Source organism: Symphodus melops (assembly GCF_947650265.1).
Source record: "Symphodus melops genome assembly, chromosome: 1".
NCBI lineage: Eukaryota > Metazoa > Chordata > Actinopteri > Labriformes > Labridae > Symphodus > Symphodus melops.
Window position 1 is genome coordinate 54,264,016 of NC_136691.1, and position 20,222 is coordinate 54,284,237.

At 45.2% G+C, this 20,222-nt stretch overlaps 1 protein-coding gene across 5 annotated transcripts in view; it reads left to right on the forward strand.

Annotated features, from left to right (window-relative positions):
• Window positions 1-20,222, forward strand: part of smtnb (smoothelin b) — a 59,702-nt gene that overhangs the window by 31,389 nt on the left and 8,091 nt on the right. For all 5 annotated transcript variants that reach the window (XM_079369999.1, XM_079370001.1, XM_079370002.1 and 2 more), the window contains 5 exons: window positions 3,914-4,608; window positions 5,573-5,621; window positions 7,078-7,683; window positions 10,735-10,808; window positions 19,997-20,185. In XM_079369999.1, coding sequence (XP_079226125.1) covers window positions 3,914-4,608; window positions 5,573-5,621; window positions 7,078-7,683; window positions 10,735-10,808; window positions 19,997-20,185 — 1,613 coding nt within the window. The remainder of the gene's footprint in view (window positions 1-3,913; window positions 4,609-5,572; window positions 5,622-7,077; window positions 7,684-10,734; window positions 10,809-19,996; window positions 20,186-20,222) is intronic.

Here is a 20,222-nt window from a genome sequence, read left to right on the forward strand (position 1 = left end):
TCTCAGGTATGAATGAAAGCCTTCAGGAAGTCATGAATGAACGTGCTTCATGTAAAGCTTCGCAGGCACAGAGCTGACCATGAATAGCTTGTTAAGCGTCAAAAGTGCATTGTTGAGGCGGAGTCATAAATGTTCCATTTAAAAACAACAAAATGTGTCTCGGATTTTGTCATTTTGAAATAAAATTTAAATTTGACGATCTCCCTCGAACTGAACTCGACTTTTAATCCTTATAAAGGGTTTTTCATCCCTTTTTCAAGCAGGTCACATGTGCTCTAACCTTAGCCTGACGCTTCTGTGTGGCCTGGTCTGGCCTGGACTTGGCTCCCAGTGTCCTCCTCATGGACCCGGGCCTGGCCCGTGGGCTTATGGGAAAGCAACAGAGGGAAACCCAGCAGCCACACCTCTGCTAAAAAAAGCAGATACCAGAACAAGAACTGAGGGCTTGGCGGAGAAAACTACCCACTGTTCTTGATATATCCCTACCTTACAATTTAAACCAGGGTGAAGCTTGGGTAAACAAAAAAAAAACAAAAAAAAAAAGACCACCATTGAAAAGTAAAGAAAGAAGGCGCTCATTAAAACGGTCACATATCAACAAAGATGTGAAGTCAGGGTGGGCCGGCTGCCGTCTTTGTCAGAGAGAAAGTTGCAGAAAATAAGAGATTTGGACTTAAGCTGCCGTCTTCTGTTTGGTCTTTGAACGCAGCACGAACACACACCTCGTACTTCTCAGATAGGAAGCTCATATTTACAGGCAGCTGTTCTGCTTCATCGTCCAAACTGTAGCTGCTAAGGCTGTGATTTAGGAGATGAACTGTTTGCAGAGACTCTCAGAGGAATGTGCTCCGAGCCGAAACTTTAAGTTTAACACTAATGCACATTTCACACGGAGACACGGTGAAGGACTGAAGGGCAGCAGGTGTGTCACCGTTTGCAGCAGGACGCTCGTCATGCATGTACATCACATCGTTTGGGCTCATTTAAGCGTGATACAAGTCGGTCCTGAAAGAAGAGGTGCCATTGTTTTTTAATTCTTTGCTTCTTTTTTTTTTTGTCTCAAAACTGGAAGAATTTCTGAGACATGACACAACACTGTATCATCCCATTTAATCCCATTTAATCCCATCCAATCCCATATCCTGTAAAGCACTTTGTAAACCCTTTGTTGGAAAGGTGCTATATAAATAAAGTTTATTGTTATTATTATTTATTTTTATTATTAAATCATACTAAACCATATTATCCGTTCCCATCCCACCCTATACTTGAATTTCCCTCGGGATCAATAAAGTATCTATCTATCTATCTATCTATCTGTCTGTCTGTCTGTCTGTCTGTCTGTCTGTCTGTCTGTCTGTCTGTCTGTCTGTCTGTCTGTCTGTCTGTCTGTCTGTCTGTCTGTCTGTCTGTCTGTCTGTCTGTCTGTCTGTCTGTCTGTCTGTCTGTCTGTCTGTCTGTCTGTCTGTCTGTCTGTCTGTCTGTCTGTCTATCTATCTATCTATCTCAAACCATACAGTACCACAGTGTATACCATACTATCATACTACACCATATGAATAAACACATATTCCCTTCAGCCAGGATAAAACAAGTGTTGGACATAAAGAAATAAATATTTGTAGAGCTACAGCTTGTAGAAGTTTTACTGCATCTCGTTCAGGAGGGCAGCTAAATGTCTCGACATTTAAGGGTCGATTTTATTCGATGAAACCAAAAATGATTCAGGATTCAAATTTTTTTAAACCTCGAAGGAGGCTGTCTTTAATTGACTCGTCTTGTTCGAGGTCCTGCTGAGTCGTATTCCTCAGTATGCAGATTTACTCTGTTGTGATAATATCGTTATCGTGGGCGTCATATCGTCAGGGATCATAACATGAACCCTGCGTCTCCCTTTAAGAGCGGTGAACGTGAGCTCTCATCGGGTCACTGCTTCCACTCTGAAGACAGCCCTGGTCAGTCTTTGTTCAGGCTCTAAAAAAAAAAAAAAAAAAAAAAAAAATGGCTGGCAGCAAAGTGGCTGCTTTTGGAGCTATTTTGGAGCTCAAAGCAAGCCTCTCATTATCCGGCACTAGCGGGGGGATTTTCCCAGAAATATCTTCACAATGGAGCCGAGAGCGTTCCAATAGTCACAAGAAGAACAATGTGCAGAAGAAAAAAAAGTGGTGGCCTCTCAGTCAGTGGAGCAGTGATTGAGTGAGTGATGATTGCATCATTAGACTCAGACACTGCCGCTCCACCATGTGACAGGGGCCGCCATTAATTCTCTTAATTATGTGTCGTAATCACATTTTCTTCCTCTCAGAGCAGAGTTACATAACTGCTCGTCTGTTTAATCAACCACTCGCAGTTATTTATAAAGTGATTGTGCACAAGTGAGTGATTATCTATTTAAGGGAGGTGTTGTGCAACACAGCGCTGTGGACGGCTTGATGGTTTATCTTCCATCCAACGTGTTTTAAAAAAGACACAATCTCCTTTTATTCTGATGAATCTACAACATGACTATTACACAAATACACACTTTAACACACACACTGATCTTCTCCCTCTCAAGTCGACCTGATAAAGTACCATCTCTCTCTCTCTCTCTCTCTATCTCTCTCTCTCTCTCTCTCTTTCTCTCTCTCTCTCTCTCCCTCTCTCTGTTGTTTTTAAATATATTTCACGTAGTTTTCTGATGTCTTTGCTCGTTGTAGTCAGTTGTCTGTGTAAATGTCATTATTTCGCTCCACCTTTATTCATTTATTTATTTTATGTATTGTCGTCACTGCTGTCCTACGTCTTTTCTGTTTCGTGTCGTCTGATCCCTTCCGCTTGTTTGCGCTTCATTCGTCATGTTAAATGTCACCAGTTTGTCACCGTATTGCACCAAATTAAAAATTAAAAATTAAATCTGCTAAATGTGAAAGGTGCATCGGAGAAGACTTACTTTAATCATATATTGGCATCGAGCTGCTGCTCACTCTTATTAGCACAAAAACATTGATGAAGCTATGGTACCCGAATGTTGCTATTTTTGTTATTTTGATGATTTAAAAAAAAAAAAAACAATATTTAGATCCAAGGACTCCAAATTCTGTTGCCATGTTTTTTAAACAGGTTTAAGTATTGTAACGTTTTCACACAGTATTCATGTCCCAGTTTGATGTGGACCACAGTTAAAAAGAGTTTCCTGCAGCCTGGAGTCCCTCTTTGATCTGCTCTGTAATTGAAAGGCATGCATACTTGGTCAACCCTGTTTGGTCGCCGAGCCGGTGCAAACGCAGGTCACACATAAGTGTTTTAAAGCTGTGGTGTGGACATGGACATGTGGGAATCTGATATGTCAGCGCGGTGCTGGAGGTAGAGGCAGTCACAGAGGGAGGATGTGGGCAGCGCCGTGTTTGGAGAGCAGCTTCCTGACGAGAGAAGGAGCAATGAAGGGCTCTGAACTGAGGAGGAGGAGGAGGAGGAGGAAGTTGTTCCTGGTCTCTATTTCACACTCACTTCCTCCTCAGCTTCTTGTACTTACTGACCGCCTCGTGCTCCGTCTCTTTGGTGACGACCACTCCTTCTCTTTTACGCAAATCCAGCCGCACAATCTCACAAATCTTGCCCAGGAACTCTGAGGCCCCGTCTGGAGGAAATGCCGACGTCCCCTCATGACTCCACACGGCTCCTTCTGTGATCCTAAAGAATGATTTCAAGTCCGGCCTCTCACGGGGCCTCGCTGCCACCACAGTGTTTTATTTCTAATATTTCGACTGTAGCACATCCTGTTTCCTTTATTCGCCCCCTTTCAGAATAAAAGGAGGAGATTCTTCTTGATTTTTTTAGACCTGATAATTTGACCCTCATGTAATTTATCCAGAAGTTTTCTCTTCTAAGTTAAGCTTGACAAGGTTTTTTTTGTTTGCGTTCTCTGTCACAGGCTCAAACTCAGGTATGGTGCTGGTTCTGGATCACCTGGTGAAGGATGACGGCTCTAGTCCGCTGCTAATCCAGCCTCCGAGAGAAACGATGAACACCGAGCCTGACCTGGTCCTGTCCCATCGTCAAAGGTCCGACTCATCTGCTTCGGACCGCAGTGTGACCTCAGCCCTCTCCAGGTCCAATCTAGATCCCCTGGTGTCGGAGAAGAGTCTGGGCTCTTCATTCAGAGCTCGGCTGGACTCTGGAGCCTCAGACCGGAGCCAGAGTCCCTTCCAACGTGGTCGTCTGGATTCAGGGGCGTCGGAGAGAAGCGTTGGCTCCCTGTCCTTCGTCAGACAGAGACTGGGCTCAGACGTCTCAGATTCCGGCGTCAGATCCCGCAGAGGCTCCGGGGGTTCCGACGTCACCGGTGCGTTGCCGAGGAAACGGGCGGACTCGGGGATGTCTGAGCACAGCGTGAGCGTGTCCTCCGAGGAGAAGTGTCCAACCGACGAGGCGGACGTAGCCAGCACAGATTCAGAGACCGAGAGCCGGAGCAAAGGTCCGACCAGCCTCAAGGCTCCGGCAGACCAGGACCAGGAAAGCATCATGGACCAGGATCAAACCGACGGGGCCGTTCTATCCCGGAGGAATCCTGTGAATGGGCTGCTCAACGGCAGCGCCAAGGGAAAAACAGACTTCCAGAAACCAAAGGTAGAGTACCGCTGACTTTGTCTCTCAAGTTGGGCCTCAAGTGGACACTTACGGAACTGCACCTTCTAAATAGTTTTAACAGAAGAGACAGTTTCCACGTGGTCCTGACGTGTAACGGTGTGAAACCTTGACACGCGTGTTTGGACATTTCTATTCAAAACACCAATGAAGGATTTCTCGTCCCGTCAGTAGAGGAACAGAGACTTCCTAAAGAGCAGCTTATATATGAGAAGAGTCTGATTACAGCAGCTGTGTTGATCATAGCTGCACCACTAGAGTGGGGTGTCGAGCTGAACCACAGTGCACGCTCGCTCTCTCTCTCTTTGTCTCTGACGCCGTCGCTCCCATTCTTCAGTGACACGCAGGTCACATCGGCATCCATAAACACGGCTCGCTGTTTGTCTTTAGTTACCTTGCTACACAAACAGACTGAACACCTGAGTGTCTCTGCTTCACCTCAGCGGCGTGTCAGCCTCACCTGCTGTCAGCGAGGAGTGCAGCTTCTGTCTCTGCTCATCCGCCACAGTGCAGAGCGCACACACACACACACACACACAGATAGAGGCTCTGTGTGCACACGCCTGGTAACCGGGAGAGGGGGGCGTTAGCAGTTCCCATCACAAGGGGGGGCTCAGGTCCCCGTGACGCCATCCTGTCGCTCTTCTTAATGTGTTTACCCGAGGCCAGGCCCCCGGGCTTCTTTTATTGTCCCCTGCAAGATACGCTGATGCCGGTTCCCCTGAGAGAAGTGTAAACACTCTGGGGCCCGTCACGGCCCCTCTGCCAAAAAAAGAACAGAGAGGCCCACCGCTCACTCCAAACACATCTGTTACATAATGAAAACACCAGTGGTGGATCCTCTGTTTAGCACCGTGTAGCTGTGTGTGTGTGTGTGTGTGTGTGTGTGTGTGTGTGTGTGTAGTGCATGTTCTGGTTCTAATTGTCACCTTTCTGTCTTTTTTAGATAACTAGCAGTGATCTGCCACTCACTCGTGGGAACGCAAAGGATTCTGGTAAGAATGAAGTCCCATTTCAAACTTTCTGATTCACCAATTCGACATCGAATACAGTTCATTCAGGTTCTTTTTTTTTTATTTTTCAGCAATTTTTGTCGTGTTTTTACATGACTGTAGTTGTTTTACATCAACGCAGGGTTGATCCAACCGGATGCTCCGGGCAGATAACCCGAGGTGGCAGATCTGTTAATATAAGAGCTGCTCCAACCAGTGACAAGTTCAAACCTCTGCGCTCTGACTTTTAATACAAGCTGAGCTTTTTATTCACTCTCCTTTTTATTTGTTATTTCATTCGTTGTCTTTGCAGTTTATTTGTTCTGCTTGTTCAGCACTTTGGTTTTAAATGTGCTGTAGAAGTAAAGATTGATTTGATATGGGGCCTTAAGTGATGCATCTCACGGTTACCTTCCTATACAACACATGCGTGGCTTCACATGACCATGAGGCGTTCTTAGTTTACAACACGGGTGGAGAAAAACAAAAAGGCGGACAATGTGGCTGACTGACTTTGAGTCGTTGTGTCATATCGCCTGGCTTCATGCTGATTCGTATACTTTTATATTATAAGGTTTCTTACTGTATCATATGGCCTGCTGTCATGCCTCACTGACACCTCCAGAAGCAAGAATGCAGCTGCTGTCACCGGATGACCAAGAGCGCTTTGTTAGCCGCAAGAACATGCAGATATTTCTTCTTTCTTTCTTACATTACAGAAGATTATGTTCCAGCTCTTTTCAGAATCAGAAATACTTCATTAATTTGTTCTGTAACACAGCTAATACCCCGAACATGATCCCAAATCACTTCCTCCAAACTCTGCACACGAGACAGATTCAGTGACACGGATCAGGCAGCATGTTTGTCTCTTTGGTGAAGACTCTGTGCTCTGTGCTCCAGAATCAGGAGACCACCTCAGTTATTAGTGTGACCATTTAGGGTCAGGACAGACGGCTGGGGAGAGAGCCTGTAATGATATCCACCCTTTTCTCCGTGTATAACAGAGAGTGCTCTTTGCTGTGTCCACGCTACTATAAACTCTGGTTTCCTTTCAAAGCTGCACATCTCTCTCTCTTTTTTTTTTTTTTTTTTTTTTTTTTTCCCTTTGTTAAGATGAGCTCAGTGAATAGCTTCTCCCCTAATCACTAATGCTTTTTCCGTCAGGAGGTCCGTGCCAAATCATGAGCTTTGTACACATTATCTGACAGCATTAAGGATCCGAGTGAAAGAATATCCATGAGTGGAAGAAACATGTCCTGAAAAGTCCATAAAATAGGATCTGAAAGATGGTGAACCGGGCGAGGTTAAGTCAAGCAAAATAAAGAGGCTGGAGCAAAAAACGTGGAGAGGGGAGGAAAGGAGGGGCTGTGATGTGAAGGAGGAGAGGATGAAAACAAGAAGATGAGGGGATATAAGAGTGTTTTTTAAACGTCCCTCCTGCTTTATGTCTTTACAGCACCTGACAAGAAAGATGTGACAGTGGAACAATTCAACCGCACGAACTCCGTACGGGATCGAATGCGAAAGTTCACAGAGCCCACTCAGAGCCCAAATGTCCCAGCTTTGAAGAAAACTCCCCTGAGAAACGGGACGACCTCTGGCAGCGGCGGCCACACAAATCTGTCCAGAGCTCCGGAGCTGTTTACACACACAGCAGCATCCCTCAGCACATCTGGAGCCGGGCCAGCAGCAGCAGCAAGGCCGCATGTGGACTCCACGTCTCACACCTCCGCTGCATCGCAGAGTCAGTCCACGCCTCAGCTGAGAGGCGTCGCCAACAAACCCCTGTTTGCAAGCAGCCAATGGCAGAACTCGGTGGGCGGGGCGAGGCGTCCAGCTGAAAAAGATGCGCACGCCTCCGGCAACTCAAAGGAAGACGGGAGAGCAGCCGCACAGCAGGTCACCCAGGGAGAGGCAGACCCGGATATGAAGACTTTCCTCACCATCGAGATCAAGGATGGGCGCACCACATCCTCCTCGACGCCCTCATCCAGGGGCAACATCGTACCCATCACCGCCATGACCCCACGCATCAACACCAACGCTCTGGGACAGAGACAAGGTAGGAGCGTCCCTCCTGAAGCCTCACACTTCTCTCTCCTCTCAGGGTCATTTTTCAAAGTTTACATTTTTAAGTGCAACCTTGTCGGTCTTTAGAGAGTCCGTTTAAAACTTTAAGTTTTGAGCAATGTCTCTTTATGAACAACAAAAGCAAACTCAAGCATCAGCACCAAGTTTGATTATTTTCTATTGTAGTCTTGTCAGGATACCTGTGTGTGTTTTAAATGTCCATACGAGACAAACTGTGGACACCTGTTTCAATACCAGCAACAACATTACACGTCCTGGGCGAGAGCAGTGATTGTCACATTTCAAACTTGTTGTATTGTAAAGTGTGAGAGTAAGTCAGTTTTTTTTGTGTTTGTAAAATGTAAACAGCTGTCTACCTCAGAGGAGGAGGCAAAACGGCCTCTTTTAAAACTTTCAAAACCAAGATTCTTCATGTGTGAGATTATAAACGAGTGTTAAACAAAAAGTAGAGTGACACTATTGGAGAAATACCAAAACTATACAAAGGTCCTCTAAATGATGAGCCTCAAGTACGCAGACTTAAGAGGCCACTGTGTCGCTCAAATTAGCATCCGTATAGCTTAAATTGCTAACGTCGACTCTTACATCACATAACGGAATCCCAGCCTCCGTGGGACGTGACGGGCACCAAAGAATCGGTCACGAGTGGGACGATGAGAAGAGGACAAAGCACAAACATGAGGGATGAGTGGGGAGAGATGCTCGGGCTGAATGTGGAGCAGCGTGCTTGTACTGAAGGGTGTTTGTTATGAAGTGGGCGATGCTGCGATGAAGAGGGGCGGTGAGGTCAGCGGAGAGTGTATTCGGTCGGAGGAAACAACAGCGGGCTGTGTGAGAGCAACGCTGAATAGTCCCACTTGTTACGGTGTAAGTGAATCAACCTGCCGGCACACAGGCGAGGCTTGTTTGTCCGTCCGCTCTTTGTCCAAGTAAACGAGCTTTTACTTTCATCGGTCATGTGTGCGTGCATTTCACACCTGCTGAGCACTTTTCATGACAGGAACCCAGGTCAAGAGTGAAAAAGCAGCGGTGCAGCAGTTTAAGATGTTTACTTTGAATATTTATTTTATTTTTTTCGGAGAACAAACAAGTACAAACAACTCAAAATACAATAATCCCAGAGCATAGCACTTAAAAACACGATTTATTTCCAAAGTGGTCCTGAAAACAAGAAAAAATAAATAAAGATTCAGAATTCAGCTGGACGATTTAAATGTCAACATTAGCACCATCAAATGCAGCTTTTTACATTTAAACCTGGACGTTTTGAAATCTGTCATAAATGCAGGAAGTGAATGCAATCACTGCTGAATAGACAAAATATGAGGGGTAATATTTTTAATTATAGATGGTCAGAAACTACGTTACCCACAAGTATTAGGTCTTTTAGTTGTTAGAGAAACCACAGCGAGTTTTAAACAGTTTCAGTTGTTGCAGGTGTCTTCAATATCACATGATTAATAGTTTCCTTAAGCAGAGTACGAGTCTCTGAAAACACAATGTTCCTGTAATGTACACTCACTCTGCACTGTACGTACCAGCAGGGATTCATTAATAGCTTTAACAAAAACAAACAAAACAGAAAAAAACAGAATTGCACAAATCTCAGTGGGATTCAGAAGCAAAGCTGCTTCGCTGCCGTTACAGTTTGTCTAAACAAGATGTGTTATAAGTTTCAGCAGCCGGGACCTCCAACCCAAAGTGTTTATTTAAAAAAAAGTCAAGATGACAGCTTCAACATGTCGTACGAGGTCACGAGGTCACGAGGACGTGTTCTGGCAGACAGAAGGTCGCACGCTTTCTTTTCAGCTGAGTTTGCATTCACGCTTTTTTTTGGCTCCTTTTTTGGGAACCTGCTTTTCTTTTACTGCCTTTAACGCAGCCTTGGATTCTGTCTCCGATTACAGACTAAGAGCTGGTGTGCATCACTCCTGTGTTTTATGGCACTTTGGGGGCGGGGGTTGTGTGTGTGTGTGTGTGTGTGGGGGGGGGGGGGGGTTGTACATGTCGCAGACTCCTGCAGGAGAAGAAGCTTGTTTAAGTTCAAGGTGTTGTAAACTACATTTCCTCCCTCAGTCACTGGACACATGTACATGTTGTTTATAAAGTGATGGCAGCTTATGTAAGTGACTGATGGCTACCACCACCAACACAGGGCAACAACACACACACACACACACACACACACACACACACACACACACACACACATGTCAGTGTGCACAGTTTGTTCTTTTTTCCCTCTAAAGTGGCTTTAAATGAAAAACAGCACGAGTAATGACGTGATCTCATTTTGAGGTGAACACAAGGCGCTCGTGTCTTAACCTCCTCAGGGACTTCAGATAACTTACGTAACCTCATGTCGCTCTCATCGCCATAGCAACCAAGACAGGATGCAACCCCTTCAACAGAGTTTATCGGAACGAGGTTCGGGTAGTGCCCTCGTACTGCAGTGTGGTAGTACTCTGAATCGGACCTGGTCTCAAGACCACTGTTTGAAGGTCTCGTCTCTGAATGGAAAGCGTTTCGTACTCGGTCTCAGACTAGGCGGACTCCTGATTTTTAAATGGCCCCAGTAACTAAACCGTGTCGACCAATGGGCAGCCAGAGTCAGGACTTCACCAGGGCGGTCAGGTGGGAACCTTCCTTTTGTCTGCGTTTCATCCAATTAGTCCCAGGACACTTTAGGAAGTCCGGACTGTGAGCTGCCTGCATCCCAGAGCCACCCCTCTCTCTCTCTCCGTGCCACACACACACACACACACACACACACACACACACACACCTTGGATTCCCTACCACATGGCCCTATAAATAAATCAGCTCCACTTGTTCCTTACTCTGGCACATATACAGGACTCACGACAGGAGATAGTTCTTCTGGGTTTCTCCCGGTCGTGATCGCCATCAGTGGTTCTGGAAAAATGAGATCTGTCTTGTTTTTTTATCCCATTAACTGTTCTTAGTATTACGATGAAACACATCAAGGTGAATTTTAATGATGTTCATTTCTGTGTTTCAGAGTTGACCCTCGGCCTCAGGGCGACACCTTTCAAGGTCTCCTCATCCAGCTTCTCCTCTGGATCCTCCGTGAAGGTAAAGTCTGACTTTGCACGCCGTGTTTTGATAAATGGTCTGAACATTAAAGAAAGGCGAGTTCATTCAGTCAAAGTGCTTTTAGTTGAAACATGAGGATCATTCGAATATGACGTTAAAATCAGACGATCAAAGTGATGATCGATGATCTAATTAATAATCTCGTCGTATCGACCTTCAGGTACTGAGTCAAACCGAGAAGGATTCTGTTCCACATCCTTCCCAGGACTATTCCCCGAGCGTGTTGGCTCACAGTTTGCTCCCTCCACGACGTGTGGAAATCCATCCACTGTCTTTAAACCTCAACATTTTACCTGTTGGGATGATATCATATTTTAAGATTCATTGCATCTCTCAAATCTCCGTATTTTCCGACTTTCCCTCTTGTGTGCTAAGTGAGTTAATTGCCCGATCCAAACATCTATTAAAACCACCTTCCCCCCTGTTTCTTTCAATAAAAAACATATTTGAAATCATTTTAATTCCCACCTGATACAAATCAATTCCATTGAGTCGTAGCAGATACGCCGGGGACGTTCAAAGACAAACGGAGAGTGAGAAAAGCCCGGAGAGGAGGGAAGAGCAGTGTTTATCAAACACAGAGCGGGTAGCCAGTCACATCTGTCCTTGTAGGGTATGTGAAGGAGAGAGAGAGAGAGAGAGAGAGCGAGCGAGCGAGAGGGAGGATCTCAGGGCATTCCTCCTTTTTCTCCTGGCAGGACAGGTTGGCCCGCTGAGATGCATCTGGGAAATGTTTCCTAAATCACACCTGTCTGTCTGTCTGTCTGTCTGTCTGTCTGTCTGTCTGTCTGTCTGTCTGTCTGTCTGTCTGTCTGTCTGTCTGTCTGTCTGTCTGTCTGTCTGTCTGTCTTCATGCACATGATCACCGTCCACTTTAATTAAAGAACATCAACACAAAGCTTTACGTTAAGAGATGCAACTTGAGTAGAAACCAGTCCACTTCCCGTCGACTCCTGACCCAGGGTTTTGGGGGGATTTAGAAAGAAGTGCTAAATCCCCGTTGTTCTCTTTCGTTGAACTCCTCGCTCGTCCATGAAAGGAAGCGAAGCGTCCTCATGAAAGGAGAGAGTGTTTATTCCTTAAAGGTGGCGTATTGAGACCCGGCAGCAGAGGAGCAGGTAATCCCTGTTACAGGTTGACAGATCTGGTTCATGAAGGCTGAGAGGAGACTCACCCCTGCAGGGCCGCCTGGTCGATTTAAGGTGTTTGGATAAGACCGTCTCCATCTGCTTCTTCTTTACTGAAAGTAATGTGCAGGAGGACAATGATTCTGCAAGCGATGGGGTTTATGTTATAAAACGTTTTACAACGTAGTGATGTCATTGTGAGTGCTAACCGAGTGGCAACGATTCAGGATTTACAAATTAAGCCAAAAGGGAATTGACTGAAAAACTACAGTTCCCCGAGTGTCCGCTAGAGGCTGCCTGCAAAAGTTGAATAATCTATATTAGAGCCCATTTAGAAAATGAAATTATTATTATTTTTTTAACAGCAGAATTTTTTTTTTTTTTTACAGCAGAAAAAGAAACATTTTTGCAGCCAGGTACAAAAACAGTTTTGGCCTCTATAGCTCCTTTTTTCTTATTTGGTAAAAATACTGGATTTTTTTAATCATCTGTTTTCATCCATTCTGAAAGTAAAAATATTAAGAGTTTTTCATAATTTGCATAATTAAGGTTGTGGCTGTAGACTCTACAGTATACAATACGGATGTAGTACTCCATTGGTTTCTGAAGCAGCCTTTGAGCAAACCGAGGAGCATGCACTGAGGTGGAGCTGCATCCATCAGTGTGCATTAATGATGAGCTATAAGAAACATCGCCCCCTGTACTGTGTGCACGAGTCAAGAAATGACTTCTACAAACCTGAACACCTCTTCTACCAGGAAGTCAACATGTTGATTTGGGCATTTTAACATCGACTGTAAAAATGCCATTTCTGCAGCTTTTGCAGCACAGAAGGAACTGCAGCTTTTGCAGCTCACCCCTAGTGGACACAGAAGGAACTGCAGCTTTTTAGCTCTTTTGAATTGCATACATTTTTCAACACTGTATGTTGCTGCATGGGCCTGGCTGATGTGAGTGACAGGTGGCCATATTGTAGGTGTTTTTTTTGTTTTTTTTTGCACAGTCTACGATGCTTACGTGTGTTTAAGGACTAAATCATTTGAGTAATGCTGAAAAATGTTTCTTCACCTCCCAGAACTTCTTGCTGTCTCTTTCCTGCAGCGACCCAACAGCACAGCTTGAATGATGTGTCACTCATCAATTATAAATCGAGCCTTTTCACTGTCACTGTCCCGATCGCTCTGTTGTTATTCATAAACGCTCGGGATCAGTGTAAAGCCTCGTGCATGGACTCAGTGTAAATGCCTCCATTGATAAATCCCACAGCTGTGACGATCACTAAGTCCTTCTCTGTGTCAGCGGTGAAACAAGCTCATGTTTCACCTTCCACTGCCAGATTTACTCAAGTTTGAGCAAACAAACACTTAGCCTCGGGGACTTGGCTAATGAGATTGTACAAACAGCAGCAGACGCCGTCACTTAGCATCAAGCAGGGGGGGGAGGCGGCTTTGATTCAGGCTGATCCCCCCAGACCACCTGTTCTGACTTTCCACAGTTAAAGCAAAGTTCAAGGTCATGTGAGAAGAAGGATTTATAACAAAGTAGCTTATACGAGCTCCCGATGCACATTTAGCGTGTAGCTTTCAGTTTGCAGTTTTGTCGAGGGAATATTCTGAGTTTTAATAAGCGCTTCCTGTTTGGTGTTGTTTATGGACCGCAGCGGTTCCTGCGTGCGACTCTGATCTGTTTGGGTGGTCTCGGCTTCTCTTCGGTGGTCTCACTCTCAGCACTCACGACCTCCACTATTACCGAGTGGTGTTTAATTTGAAATCCAATAAAAAAAGTCTAATCGCATCAGATCTTTGCTGTGGATTATGTGTAGAGTTACATTTTTATGCATCTAACCAGGAAAGGCTGGTTGGAGGTTAAAACTCTTAATTTCATGAGTGGCCACAACAGGAAGCAGCGCAGTAGATTTTGAACACTTCGACTTGTATGTGCAATAATATCAACGAAGTGCAATAATCGCAATAATAATCATTGCCTATAGCCTTCTTTTGTATTTTTTCTATATATTTTTTTTTTGCTTCTTCCATGCATATTTTCTTGTATTTTTTTCCAACGGAAGAGTTTTCTATTATTTATTCAATCTTATTCTTTATATTGTTACTTTTTTTTTTTTGCTAGCTGCTACATTTTATTTTATTGTATATTCTGCTGGAACCTAAATTTCCTTGACGGAGTCATCCCAAAAGGATCAATAAAGTTCAGTCTAAGTCTAAGATTTATCAACAAAATGTTTTATATAATAATAACATAACAACACACGAACACCATTTTTACACAGGCGGACTCAAAAAAAAAAAAAATTAAAGGGAAGTGCGGTCGAGTCCGTGTTGCACAACGCAGAGAACATGACGGCTACTTTGCTGATTTTGTGTCTTATTTTCAGTCGTTTTAGTGGATACAGCCAGAACACTGCATCTCCATAATGAAGGCTGTCACACCACGATCTCATCGAAGCGTAACAAAGAGAAGCGTTTAACGATGTAAAGGCGTCCCAGTGATGGATCTTTATATGTGCTGTCAAAGTGAGATGAAGTGTCAGTCAGGGTCGGGATGTTTGTATCAGGTGACGGTGATTTTTTGATGCCTCCCGCTCCGAGTCATCTCAGCTGCTGCTGCTCGTCTCAGCTCAACACGGCGCTTCAGCCTTGAACACAGACCATAAATAATGACCTCCGCTTTGTTACCGTGGTGATGACAGGACGTGTCTGTGTCTGTCCTGCGCTCACGCAGATCACTCTGGGGTCACGCAGGCTAAAAGTGCTGCTGCGTGGACACACAGATTGTCTCTCAGTCACATATAAAGACAAAGAAAGAGCCTGTTGTTAACAGACTGCTGATGCGTGAAACACGCCGCTTACACGACCACATCACACACGGGACAGATTTCAACCTGGTGTGCAGAGAGAGGAGTGCAAACCAGGAAGAAAAGGTGTGACAGCTGATGCTTCACCCGCTGAAGAGAGAAAACGAAAAAAATGTTTATACTTTCAACTCCATGTGTTGAAAAAGGTGATACGACCTCTGTTATTCTGTCGATTCATGAAATTACAGATCTCCACTCATATTTTAACCAAACGAGAGAAAGCACCGTCTCGACTGCACAAATGCTTTGAAAACATTTCAAATCGTTGTCGTCGTGTGTTTGTGAAAATCAAAAACAAGAAATAACCAAATATTGGTTGACTGGGGGTTTTTGATGCCGAATCAAAACAGTTATCGATATTGTTTGCTTATTAAATCAATCAAATTAAAGTTAAATCCTCTGGAATAATAATTTATACTTTATTAAATTTCTTTTTTACACTAATGGATGTGCTACACACACATGCACAAACAGGATCCTGTGGATTTGCACTACTGGTCTCAGAGTGAAGGGGCTGCACACAGTGAGCGCCCCACAGCAGCTTTGGTGCTTTGGTGCCTTGCTCAAGAGAAGTGGGGAGTGGACTGGCACCTCTCTAGCTACCAGACTTGATCCATGTCGGGATTTGAACCTGCAACCCAAGTCCCTACAGATTGAGCTACTGCCGCCCCACGACAGCCCTAAAAACTTCAGTCATCGCACCTTGTCATGTCTAACTTTACGCCCTGTCAGGCGTCATGCGTTCGTACAGTAACATTTGATTTCTTATTGCACAGAGTACAATATGCAAATAAATCTCCAGATAAGCATGTCAAAGATGTTCATGAGCCGCTTACGCCAAAAAAAGAAGTACACACGGATTTCTGTCAGCGCTCTTGGAGAGCTCTTAATTTAACACAAAAGCACTTGAAGACTCCTCGTGAGCGGCACCGAGGCGCCTTCTGCTTTTTATCAGTGAGCCTGAAACGCTGGGATTTCCCACCTGGTGTCGTCCGGATACCAGAATGTTAGACTTTGATATAAATGAAGACAGCGTGTAGGAGTTCTCTTTGAATTTGTGACCGTTTAATCCCTCTCCTATGGACCTGTGGAATGAAATAAAAGGTACTTTGGTACTTAAATTAAATGACATTGTACAATTTGAAATCACAGGATCAAAATAGCACCAAACATTTTGACAACCTCGTTACTTTCTAAACAGCGTTTCCCAGCGCCGGGGGAAAACTGGCCCCCAAGCGTCACTACGTATTAACCCTCAACACTTCATGGACGATCTTCCCTGAATCACAGTCATGCAACCCAGCTGACCTCATTACAACCGGGACCTCGCTGAGTTTTTCAGGACTCATTTGTGGATGAGTGACATTGCAACAAATGACTGCTCGACCCAGGCGCAGAGCCACATCTAAATTCTCATTGCCTGCCAAGAGAGGTGTGAAGGACAAGCCCTCCAAATGAAAGGAAAGTTGAAAGAGGGAGGGCGTTTTCACATTTTTGCCGTTGCCTTTCCCCCCCCTCTGGCGTCCACCAGTGCCCCAGGACTGACTGGATCAGTGGAATAATGGTGGGGCAGGAGATAAATAGACATGTCCGCGACACCTGGGAACAAGGGGGTTGTTCCACTGCTGCCTGGGAAACGGGATTCCTTGCATGCTCATTGGCTGTCAGCGTGTTAACCAGTAAAGAGGGGAGATTTGCAGCGGGGTATAAAGGACAGGCATTGTTTTGGAAGGTCTCTATGGACAGCTGGAAAGTGAGCACACCCAGCACCCTCGCATCTTTTTGGACGATCCCTTGGATGTAACTAACTGAAAGGACTCCAGCTGGGGAAACGTCGGGAAAAGTGAGTCCAGCCATGCCTGGGGTGAATCTGGACTTTCTCCCAGCCTCGCAGGCTTCAGAGGAGTTGGGTAGCCCGGACAGCACTTGTGCAGAATCTGGACTGGAGGAAGTGATCTGTGATCTCCTTGCACAGGATGAAGAAGAGGATGAAGAGGAACCGTTTAACAAGAGGACTTTTGAGTTGACGCTACGGTGTGCGGTGGGGGAGATTCATAGTGACCTGCAGAACTTTGGGAAGCAGGTGGATGCCCGTTTGGCGGAGGCAGCAGCTCAGGTGGCTCCTCTGACTGAGGCCCTTTCCGGGCTGCAGGAGGAGAACTCAAGGCTGAGGAATCAACATGAAAGACTGATGAAGCAAGTGGAAGTCCTGTGCCAAGCAATGGGTCTACGGGTACTTGACGGCGAGGAAAATTCACCTTCAGTTCCATGTGACACCAAAACTCCAACCGCTGACTTCCCAACTTTGTCATCTGCTTCAAGTGATCCTCCAGACGGCACACCTCGTGACCCTGCGCCAGCAGAACCTCGAGGTGCTTCACACTGCCCTCCAGAACATTCTGCACCCGCTGCACCAGCGAACGACGAAGCCGACAATCATCAAGATCCATCAGAGGAACTTCGGGATCCTCTCTTGTGTCCCCAGGAATCAGACTCTGCTTCAAATGGGACAGACGCAACGAAGAATTCGGCGCCCTCAACCGTTCAACACCCACCTACGTTTGCAACCCGCCGCTCCCTCTCTGCGCCCTCCTTGATGGCAGATATTTCTTGCGCCAACAACACGGTACTGCTCTCTGTTAATGCTTTGATCGTGACCCGTTTTATAAACGAGTACGTTTGAGACACCCGAGTTCTGCTCGTTGACCCGATGTTCCTCGTTGCTTTTATGCTTTTAAATCAAAAACACATCTCAGCTGTCAGTCAGCGTTGGCAGCTTGTGTTTATGTAGAGGGCTTCACTGCGGTCTGACTCGGTGGTATTCCAACCCTCTATCACCATGTGTTCCTGGCTGGCACTTCCTGTATGTGTGTGCATCCAAGTGCTCTGTTGGATGGATTCACTTCCCCGTAGAGGGAAGAATGGCCGCATTCTTGTCATGTCATTCCACCTACACCATCGATTATGCTAACTTTGGCCACTCACACAGAGAGATAAATGCAGAGATTTAATGTGTCAGGCTTCAGGACGAGAGCTGGATGTCAAGTTTTACTTTTATGTTCTGGACGTAGATGCTCAGCCTCATCTTGAGACTAATTTTCTCCTAAATCCTAAAACAAACTCTGTGTTTGTATGTGGACTGACGACGTTTTGAATAGTTACTGAATGTTTGCAGAACCAACATCAATCATTCAACCAAGCCAGAGTTCATATTCACGTCTAATCCTACAAAGACAGCTGGGCCTGCCAATCAGCTGTTCTTGGTAAAGGACGCAGGCGTCCCTTAATTATTTCTGATAACGAGGGGTGACCTTACCCGACCATTTTTTTTCCCCCCTATGCCTTTGTGCAATATTAGCAACATCCCCCGATGTCAGCTGTTTGTAATCCTGCTGGGGGAGTTAAGTGTCGGTGGTGAATCAGCTCTACAGAGGAGCATTTTGTGACTCAGATGCCGAAGAGGACACTGAATTAAACACGAGCAGAGAAGGAAGGTTGTCTGTAGCTGAGTCCATTGTCAGGAGGTTGTCGGTTCAATCCCAAGACTAGAGGAGCACTAGAGCGTTTACCATTTTACCCCCCCCATGCATACTCCCGCAATGACTTTGTTTGGCTGTGTTGGGAATGAAAACATTCCCCGTCGGTCAAGTTCTTCTCAGTCAGTTCTGCCCCGAGGCCAGAAAATTCTTAGAAACCACCAGTGAACGTGTAGTACTCTCAAACCGGGTCTGACTGGAGCCGACAGGGAGGGACGGATCAGCTGTTTGAGCTAAATCTGTACCAGGAGTCAGTTCCAACAAAAGAATCAGCCAGAGCCAATATTTACAATTCAGGTTTATAAGAAAAGTTAACCAATGTTTTTAATGTTTACTAAGAATAAATTCTTTTTCTTGCCACTAGTGGAAGATTCACCTTTTAGGGTCATTTTACATTCTTCACTTGATCAGATCTAGTGATGGATCTTTATATGACTGTGATGTATCAATAATCAGAGAATAGCTTTTTGTCGCGATAAGATAAAATAGGATAATCCTTTATTCATCTCGCGAGCGGAGAAATTTACAGTGTTACAGCAGCAAAGCAGGATAGCAGAAGAAAATCACACAGTGCAAAAAATTAAAATATATAGAAATATAAGTGTAGAAAAAAATATGCATCAAAAACAATAATCAAGAGCTGGTAGAAAAATATGCATCAGAAAAGGAACAGTTGAAATGCCAGTAACTTAAAGATGCTCTTAAATTTAACTCGCCCCTCCTCCTCCTCCTCCTCCTCCTCCTCCTCCTCCTCCTCCTTCTATGGTGGAGTTTACAAAATGGCCTATGATGCATTGTTCTGGTCACACTGGTGTATCTTACCTGTCAAACTGGCATGTCACATGCTCAGCAGCATTTAGACACTCTGGGCATCAGTCGCACTTAATGGACTATGCTAACAGTAACTTGGCAGGGTTGCTCTCTCTCTCTCTCTCTCTCTCTCTCTCTCTCTCTCTCTCGCTCTCTCATGTGTTTACTGTCGCTCTCTCTCTCTCTCTCTCTCTCTCTCTTGCTCTCTCTCTCTCTCTCTCTCTCTCTCTCTCGCTCTCTCTCGATCTCTCATGTGTTTACTGTCGCTCTCTCTGGCACGGCTGGAAGGCGGAGGAGATGTGGTGAGTGGGCAGGCTTTGTTCAAAAAGAGAGATTATTGGAGGGAGCTTCATTCACACACGCAGTGCCTATTATGGCTGCAGTGTGACAACACACGAAATCCTCTTGTGCTTATAATGTCGGCAAGCTTTGCAAAGGTTTTCTGAAGGGAAAGCCTGAAGCCCCGGGTAGCAATGCATATCTCCATCTAAGGCAACTTTTAATTAAAAAAAAAAAAAGTTGTAACACTTGATGTAGCAGAAGTTATTTTTTCTTTCTTTCAAAATAAAAAAAAATCAACTTTTTTTTATCCAGAAAAGAATTAAAGCGACGTAAGAGAGAGGTAAATATTTTACCGTTGATGTCGTCTTTTTTGTAGTTTTTCTGTGCTGCAAAACAAATTTCCCCTTCAGGGACATTAAAGATAAAATAAGCAAAGAAGGTTTTTTTTTTTTTTTTTTTATGAAGGCACCTCTTCTCTTCACTGGCTTCCTTAAAATGAGCGTAAGTTTCATCTGTATACGTTTTGTGTGTCTGTTGCAGATGGAGACCGAGCCGGTTGTGGCCTCTGTGCCCGTGTTTTCAGCCGGACCGTCCGTCACGGTGGTGTCTCACGCCCCCGCCATCCCCAACGGCTCCAGCAGCATCCTGTCCAAACCTGAGGAACGCTCCGGGAAGTTGACGGCTGAACAGCTGGCTGCGGTGGAGGACGAAGAGCTGCTTGATAAAATGGTACCTAACGCCCGAGAGCACTTTTTGTCTCCTGACT